The sequence below is a fragment of the Bos grunniens genome, chromosome 19, assembly GCF_055505025.1.
Source record: "Bos grunniens cultivar Pamir isolate PY7600 chromosome 19, Bosgru_T2T1.0, whole genome shotgun sequence".
NCBI lineage: Eukaryota > Metazoa > Chordata > Mammalia > Artiodactyla > Bovidae > Bos > Bos grunniens.
The window spans coordinates 45,429,341-45,438,345 of record NC_141183.1 but is presented as its reverse complement, the minus strand read 5'-3'; the positions used below and the strand labels follow the sequence as shown (position 1 = coordinate 45,438,345).

Below are 9,005 nucleotides of genomic sequence, written 5' to 3'. Positions count from 1 at the left end.
GCACCTGTCCCAGTTAGTCCATTCTACCTGGGGTATTGGTTATGTGTGTTCCTGCCTACGTTCCCCCGCCAGACTCTCCTCCTTGCGCCCCAGACAGGGTCCCGGATAGGAGTTCACCAATCTAGATGCCTGGATCCAAACCCAGGGAGGCTCCCCAAAGGAGGGATCTTGCCAACTACAAGCTAAAACCGGCCCAGGTGTTCTCTTCCCAGAGATTCGGCTCTGCTGCTTTCAGGGGCCACAGTGGGCGAGGCCGTTTTCCGGATGCAGAGGAACGAACCTACGGCGCAGCTCGGAGCTGCGGATCCTGGCACTACTACGCTGGCGGAGTCTGCATCGAGGCTCTACGAAGCGACTGCCCACAGCCCAGCTGAAAGCCCCTAGTGGCGGGCCGGAACGCCGCTTCCGCCGGAACCTTTGACAGGCCGGGCGCTTTTGGGCGAAGCACGCAGAAACCGGAATTCCGTGGGGGAAGACTGAACCGTGGGAACCTAGTGCTTTAGCGTGGAGGATGACCGTCCCTAGTCTCCTCTTGGCTGGAGGTAGGGTGCCTGGAATACTGGATGAATCTGCCGTATGCTTTTAGCGCCTGGCGTATTTACCCTCTCAGGTCCCGTGTCCAGGTCTCCCTCTTGGAGACCCTGCCGAGAAGAGGGGGCGGTTCTGGTCGCCGAGCCTCGGAACTATTGGGATTCCTTTCCCTGGGTTAAGGGTCCACGAGCGACTCCTCGGACTGGGCTGAGGGCAGAGGGCAGAGGGTTCGGTGTCTGACAGCTGCTTGCTTACTTCTGGATGCGTTATTGTCCTGTGGCCACAATGTAAAACTTTCCCTTGGTTTTACAGAGTTGCTCTTTGTATGGGTTTTCTTCTTTGTAGACTTACGGTAGAAATCGTGAAAAGCGTACGAAAGAAAATAAAAACCGCTCTTAAATTTATCACTCAGCTAAAATATTTCTTGTAAACGGGTAAATTTTATTTTATCCGCTCTGTGCGGCTTTCGGGATCTTAGTTCCCCGCCTGGCCTCTGGCAGTGACAGCGCCAACCACTCCAGCGTCAGGGAATTCTCTAAAATTTAGTTTTATTTGATTCCACTGGATGAGAAAGAAACTAGTGAAGATAAATATTGTTTAAAATATCAGTTAATTGCAAAAAGATTTCTCTAAGGTTAAAATTTTTAAAAACGTTAAAAAGTTGGAAATAATCGTTTTAAATACATGCTTCTTGTTGGACATAAGATTTGTATGTAGTAAAATTTAAGTTTGTTACCCACAAAAATCAGCCTATATCTCTTATGGATAGTTCTTAAATTATGGGAAAGTCCGTATCACTTTGCAAAGGCCCTCGTTAGGCCACAACACTAAAAGGAACTATGTCTAACTTAAATTTTGCTAAAATTTTCTTTTAGGGAGATGGAGATGTTTTCCACTTCCATTAGCGTCATCCTTATTCCGGGCCCTACATAATTCCTGCTGTCGGAAAGAATCCACTGCACCAAAGAAAATCATTCCCCATATTGATTTTTCTGATGAGACTGCAAAGGAGTCTGGAAAGACACTTGACAAGCTCTTTTCTTCAGAACAGCAGGCTTCCATCTTGCATGTGTTGAATACAGCATCTAATAAAGAACTTGAAGCTTTCAAATTGCTTCGTGGAAAAAAGTCCTTCAATATTGTAGAACACAGAAAAAAGTTTGGACCATTTCAGAATTTGGAGAGTTTAATGAATGTGCCCTTGTTCCAGTATAAAATCACCATTCAAGTTTGTAACTCCATTCTTAATCCAGAGACTGGAGGGAAAAAAAAGAAGTTACAGGAAAGTCGGCTCTTGAGAAAGCTCATCAAACCAGAAATAGGAAGAGAGAGAGTTAAGGTACACTCTTTTTCTTAACATCTCTTTTACTGCCTAAATATTTGACAACCTACTTTGCAGAGTACTATTCTGGGCACCAAGACAGGGTTCTTCTGGCAATTATAGTTTACTCCTGTGGACCCAGGGATACACACATAGACAATCTATTTATAGTTATTCTCAAAGACATGAAATGTACAGGTAGTAAATTGGCAATTTAGTGGAGAGAACTGTGTGTTGGGGAATGTTTACTAGAACTCAGCCTGGATCCTGGAGAGAGAGCTATGCTAGTAGGAAGAGAAAGGCATTTTAGGAAGATAGGATAGTTGATGTAGAGAAGTAGGTCTGTGCAGGACTTATGTAGGAATGTTGAGTTACCTGGCTGTTTTCGTTTCCTCCTTTATTCCACATATCAGTTATACTCCTATTCCTTTTAATCTGTTTGTGCTTCTCACTGTGACTGAGATTCTTAAAACTTTGTAGTGTAACAGGTACCTAATACAGATCTTTCTCCCTAGTCTAGCCATCTCCCACCCACTTTCTCACAGCTGTCCGTGTCCTTTCTGAAATGTACATCTGTTACACCTGAATGTGTATGCTTTGGTGACTCCCAGTAGCTCTCAGGATAAAGGAAGTTACTTTCTGCAGAAATCTGCCCACCCCTCTGCCCTTTCGCCACTTGCATTCTTTAGGACACTGTCTGAGAGGTGTCAGCCTATATCTGCAGACATCTGGGTGAAATAACTTCCTGTTTACCATTTTACTCAGTCTCCTAGTCCTCCAGCAAGTCTTCCTGACCATTTCTCCTCTCTATAGTGTAACTTGTATGGTGGTGTTTCTTATAATGTAGGGTCATGTCCCTTGTTTCCCAGTATCTAGCACATTCCCCAGCAACATGTGAATATCTGAACACCTGCGTTGAGCTAGGTGCTGAGAACAAGTAAAAGTTCTGTCTATAAACTGACTACTGCTGGTTACCTTTTAATAATAACTACTCTTTAATAATTCTTAGTTCATAAACTAAATATTATTTCTATCACATAAACTAATTTGGATTTCTGAGTTTGTATCTTAAATCTTGTCTGTTAAAATGTTCACACTTATAATTAAACCAGGCTTTTTTGTTTCAGGCAGTTAACAGTATTGTATCCATTGTTTCTGGTACTCGAAGAATTGCCTGGGCTCACCTCGATCGTAAATTGGCAGTGCTGGATTGGCAGCAAACCGAATATTGCCAATTGATGAAAGGATCATACCTATCATCTGTCTATTTAGAAGAGGTAAGGCATTTGCATCTCCAAATCCTGACCTGCCTGGAGCTCCTTATGAATCTTTTAGTCCTAAAAGGGATGAAATAAAATAGTAAGGATGGATTTTCTTTGGGTACTTACTACTCACCTGTTCCTATTGCATTTTCCATCGCTTGTTTCTTTAATTTTTAAAAAATTTATTATTTTTTTGGCTGTGCTGGGTCTTCACTGCTGCGTGCAGTCTTTCTCTGGGTGCGGTGGGTGGGCTTCTCGTTGCAGTGGCTTCTGTTGTTGCAGAGCACAGGGTCTAGGTACTCACGTTTCCATAGTTGTGGCCCACAGGCTTCGTTGCTCCACGGCCTGTCGGACCTACCTGGACCAGAGATCAAACCGTGTCCCCTGCACGGGCAGGCGGATTCTTAACCACTGGGCCCCCAGGGAAGTCCCCACTTATGATCTTTTTAAAAACCTAATAATTTATTTAAAGAAATACCTTATGAATGAAAGGTAGATCCTGAGAAAATCAGGGGTAAAGTATACTGTTCTCAATGTTAAGAAACTTCCGTACTATATTTATAAAGCTTGTTCTTCACACAGTTATTTATTGTCTCATCTGAGTCTTCAGAATCTGGTGAGATGGGCAGTAATGATCATTCTGATCATATCTGTAAAAACTGGTTCAATCAGTCATCTGACGTGATTCAGTTCAGTTCAGTTGCTCAGTCGTGTCCGACTCTTTGCGACCCTGTGAATCGCAGCACGCCAGGCCTCCCTGTCCATCACCAACTCCCGGAGTTCACTCAGACTCACGTCCATCGAGTCAGTGATGCTATCCAGCCATCTCATCCGCTGTCGTTCCCTTCTCCTCCTGCCCCCAATCCCTCCCAGCATCAGAGTCTTTTCCAATGAGTCAACTCTTCGCATGAGGTAGCCAAAGTACTGGAGTTGCAGCTTTAGCATCATTCCTTCCAAAGAAATCCCAGGGCTGATCTCCTTCAGAATGGACTGGTTGGATCTCCTTGCAGTCCAAGGGACTCTCAAGAGTCTTCTCCAACACCACAGTTCAAAAGCATCAATTCTTTGGCGCTCAGCCTTCTTCACAGTCCAACTCTCACATCCATACATGACCATAGGAAAAACCATAGCCTTGACTGGACGGACCTTTGTTGGCAAAGTAATGCCTCTGCTGTTGAATATGCTATCTAGGTTGGTCATAACTTTCCTTCCAAGGAGTAAGTGTCTTTTAATTTCATGGCTGCAGTCACCATTTGCAGTGATTTGGGAGCCCAAAAAAAATAAAGTCAGACACTGTTTCCACTGTTTCCCCATCTATTTCCCATGAAGTGATGGGACCGGATGCCATGATCTTCATTTTCTGAATGTTGAGTTTTAAGCCAACTTTTTCACTCTCCTCTTTCACTTTCATCAAGAGGCTCTTTAGTTCTTCTTCACTTTCTGTCATAAGGGTGGTGTCATCTGCATATCTGAGGTTATTGATATTTCTCCCAGCAGTCTTGATTCCAGCTTGTGCTTCTTCCAGTCCAGCGTTTCTCATGATGTACTCTGCATATAAGTTAAATAAGCAGGGTGACAATATACAGCCTTGATGAACTCCTTTTCATATTTGGAACCAGTCTGTTGTTCCATGTCCAGTTCTAACTGTTGCTTCCTGACCTGCATACAGGTTTCTCAAGAGGCAGGTCAGGTGGTCTGGTATTCCTATCTCTTTCAGAATTTTCCACAGTTTCTTGTGATCCACACAGTCAAAGGCTTTGGCATAGTCAAGAAAGCAGAAATAGATGTTTTTCTGGAACTCTCTTGCTTTTTCCATGATCCAGCAGATGTTGGCAATTTGATCTCTGGTTCCTCTTCTTTTCTAAAACCAGCTTGAACATCAGGAAGTTCACGGTTCACATATTGCTGAAGCCTGGCTTGGAGAATTTTGAGCATTACTTTACTAGCATGTGAGATGAGTGCAATTGTGCAGTAGTTTGAGCATTCTTTGGCATTGCCTTTCTTTGGGATTGGAATGAAAACTGACCTTTTCCAGTCCTGTTTTCCAAATTTGCTGGCATATTGAGTGCAGCACTTTTACAGCATCATCTTTCAGGATTTGAAATAGCTCCACTGGAATTCCATCACCTCCACTAGCTTTGTTTGTAGTGATGCTTTCTAAGGCCCACTTGACTTCACATTCCAGGATGTCTGGCTCTAGGTCAGTGATCACATCATCGTAATTATCTTGGTCGTGAAGATCTTTTTTGTACAGTTCTTCTGTGTATTCTTGCCACCTCTTCTTAATATCTTCTGCTTCTGTTAGGTTCATACCATTTCTGTCCTTTATCAAGCTCATCTTTGCATGAAATGTTCCCTTGGTATCTCTAATTTTCTTGAAGAGATCCCTAGTCTTTCCCATTCTGTTGTTTTCCTCTATTTCTTTGCATTGATCGCTGAGGAAGGGTTTCTTATCTCTTCTTGCTATTCTTTGGAACTCTGTATTCAAATACTTATATCTTTCCTTTTCTCCTTTGCTTTTCTCTTCTCTTCTTTTCACAGCTATTTGTAAGGCTTCCCCAGACAGCCATCTTGCTTTTTTGCATTTCTTTTCCATGGGGATGGTCTTGATCCCTGTCTCCTATACAATGTCACGAACCTCAGTCCATAGTTCATCTGGCAGCCTATCTATTAGATCTAGTCCCTTAAATCTATTTCTCACTTCCACTGTATAATCATAAGGGATTTGATTTAGGTCATACCTGAATGGTCTAGTGGTTTTCCCTACTTTCTTCAATTTAAGTCTGAATTTGGTAATAAGGAGTTCATGATCTGAGCCACAGTCAGCTCCCGGTCTTGTTTTTGTTGACTGTATAGAGCTTCTCCATCTTTGGCTGCAAAGAACATAATCAGTCTGATTTCGGTGTTGACCATCTGGTGATGTCCAGGTGTAGAGTCTTCTCTTGTGTTGTTGGAAGAGGGTGTTTGCTATGACCAGTGCATTTTCTTGGCAAAACTCTATTAGTCTTTGCCCTGCTTCATTCCGTATTCCAAGGCCAAATTTGCCTGTTACTCCAGGTGTTTCTTGACTTTCTACTTTAGCATTCCAGTCCCCTATAATGAAAAGGACATCTTTTTTGGGTGTTAGTTCTCAAAGGTCTTGTAGGTCTTCATAGAACTGTTCAACTTCAGCTTCTTCAGCGTTACTGGTTGGGGCATAGACTTGGATTACCGTGATACTGAATGGTTTGCCTTAGAAACCAACAGAGATCATTCTGTCATTTTTGAGATTGCATCCAAGTACTGCATTACGGACTCTTTTGTTGACCATGATGGCTACTTCATTTCTTCTGAGGGATTCCTGTCCATAGTAGTAGATATAATGGTCATCTGAGTTAAATTCACCCATTCCAGTCCATTTTAGTTCACTGATTCCTAGAGTGTCGACATTCACTCTTGTCATCTCTTGTTTAGTCAGTGGCAAAGGTGATTGAGTCTAGGCCAGTCATTCCAACCCTGTACGCTACCCTAGAATTTTTTAAAAGGTAAATAAGACAATTTTGTCCAGTTTTAAAGGCAGTCGAGATCTTAGGGATTATGAAGCCCATTGCACAGATGAAGAAACTAGTAATTAGGAGGATTAACTGGCTTGTTTTAGCTCAGCTTGTTCCTGCTAGAACCATGAGTAGAAGAACTTGGCTATCCTTACTCCTCCATAAGTCTTTTTCAGTTACTTCAAAATTGTCAGTGGCAATATAATGGAAGTTAAGTGGGACAGAGATGGAGGCCTAAACAGTAAAACTCAGTGAATTCTTTCTTAATTTTTGGCTGCACTGGGTCTTCACTGCTGCATATGGGCTTTCTCTAGCTCGCGCGAGCAGAGGCTGCTCTCTAGTTGGCGTGCTCAGGCTTCTCATTGCGGTGGCTTCTCATTGCAGAGCGTGGGCTCTAGGATGCATGGGCCTAGTTTCCCTGTTCACTTATTTTACCTTTTTCTCTTCCCAAAGATTTCTTCAATCATTTCAAAGATGCCTAAAGCTGACTTCTATGTTCTGGAAAAAGCAGGACCTTCATTTCAGAACCCGTCTCTGTTTCCTGTGCTGTTACATTTTCATATGACAGAAGCCATGCTGTACGCCTTACTGAATACAACGTTTGCCCAGGATGGTCATCATCAGGTGCTGAGCATTAATCGAAATGCAGTGGGGAAGCATTTTGAGCTGATGATTGGGGACACACGGACTAGTGGAAAAGAGGTGGTGAAGCAGCTCCTCTCAGAGTCTGTACTGAAAGATGAGCCTCGGGTATTCTTCCCACCAGAGAAGATAGTCCGCTACAGACAGATGTTTTCATCTACTGAACACAACAGAGTGGAGGAGTTATATGATTCATTATTACAAGCTATTGCCTTCTATGAACTGGCTGTTTTTAATACTGAATCTTAAAATTCTGAGGTTAATATGTTACATGCTGTTAATATTCTATGAATTTATATTTATTAGCTCCTAAGTTGTAAAAGCAACTGTTTTGAACATCCATGTTAACGGAGAAGAAAGCACAAGTTTGAATGTATTTAGATGTTTAAAGTCAGACTTTTGGCTCTTGAATGGTTTATACAATAATAAACCGAGGCTAAATCAATAAATATGAGATCCTGTGCCTTTCAAGTTTAAGTGTTAAAAAATATGATGTTCCTTAAACATCCAAAACGGGAAACAGTTATCTTCCTTGAAAGGCAAGTGCCATCTATACGAAAAGATTTGCATCATTATCATATTGTTAAAGTAAGGACTAATGAATTTTCTGGATGGTGCTTATCATGGGAATAAAGCTAAATATAATCAATAACACAACTTGGGGAGTCCTCCTCTTGCTCTATGAGTACAATGTGGTTTGATGGCTTCAGAACGCACTCTTCATCAGCTGAATCTATTATGCACCAAACAAACATGTTTTGTTTAACAGGCTGTCTTTTTCGTTGCTGCACTATGTGGCATGTGAGATATTTGATCCCTGACCCAGTGTCAAACCTGTGCCCCTTGCAGTGGAAGCATGGAGTCTTAACCAGTGGACCATCGGGGAAGCCCAACAGGCTCATTTTAAAAATTTTGTGCAGGCTCATTTTTTAACTTTGAAATATTTTACTCAATAGACCATCTGCTCAGAAAAGTAGCACTTAATTTTTTCCCCCATATCTCTCCATTTTGCTTAAACTCAGGCCCTCCTTATATCTCACTTATACTGAACCCAAGTCACCCTGATGTCAAAGCATTAAATCTTTTCTTTCCTTTAAACTAAAAGTGAAGTATACTTTGAAAAAAAAAATCCAAATAATCAGATATCTATAACATACAAGAATGTCCTCCCTTCCAGCGCCTCCAACTCCCTAGGCACTTTGATGTGCACTCCAGACTTGTAGCCATGCACACTGTAAAGCTCTATGTGACTGTATACAGAAGCATCTCCACCTGGAACTGTTGCAGATACCTCCAAGTATAGGTCTGAAACCATTCTTCCTCTAGACTACCTCGTTTGCCACTGTGTGGTACTCGTAAACAGCTTCACCAGCCATTCAGTTGGTCAGGCCAGGTGGGTGGCATTCTACTTCTCACATATTTCTGGAAATAGCTGTGGTGAAAATGTGTTCAAGTTAGACATTTAAAGGATAAGACGCTAAGTACTGAAAAGTCATCAAAATGTAGTTACTTCTATCACAAAAGTAAATCTTAAGTCTTACAGTATTATCACCTTTAAGAACGGAGCAAGTATTTCCTCAAAATATGCTAAACCTGAAAAAAGAAAAAGCTATTCCCTGCGTCCATACTAGGGAGGAAAATGCTTCTTTCATTTCTTGATTTTTGGTCATTCAAATACAATTCTATGGAGTTAATTTTACTTTAGCTCCTCAATTG

At 42.0% G+C, this 9,005-nt stretch overlaps 1 protein-coding gene across 2 annotated transcripts; it reads left to right on the top strand.

Annotated features, from left to right (window-relative positions):
* The first annotated feature begins 485 nt into the window (after positions 1-485).
* On the top strand, positions 486-7,946 carry TEFM (transcription elongation factor, mitochondrial). 2 transcript variants are annotated; one of them, XM_086360221.1, is made up of 4 exons: positions 486-542; positions 1,407-1,870; positions 2,980-3,129; positions 7,101-7,946. In XM_086360221.1, the coding sequence occupies exons 1-4, from the start codon at positions 512-514 to the stop codon at positions 7,536-7,538; spliced, it is 1,083 nt and encodes a 360-aa protein (XP_086216347.1). In that variant the 5' UTR covers positions 486-511; the 3' UTR covers positions 7,539-7,946. The 2 variants fall into 2 exon arrangements, with proteins under 2 accessions (XP_086216347.1, XP_086216348.1); XM_086360222.1 differs by lacking the exon at positions 2,980-3,129.
* The last annotated feature ends 1,059 nt before the right edge of the window (positions 7,947-9,005 follow it).

What these genes read in the sequence shown, in the direction of transcription:
- TEFM (XM_086360221.1), top strand. Translation starts at nt 512, where the DNA reads ATGACCGTCCCTAGTCTCCTCTTGGCTGGAG. An exon ending in TAGTCTCCTCTTGGCTGGAG is followed by an intron (nt 543 to 1,406) that starts GTAGGGTGCCTG and finishes ATTTTCTTTTAG; the next exon opens with GGAGATGGAGATGTTTTCCA. An exon ending in CATCTGTCTATTTAGAAGAG is followed by an intron (nt 3,130 to 7,100) that starts GTAAGGCATTTG and finishes CTCTTCCCAAAG; the next exon opens with ATTTCTTCAATCATTTCAAA.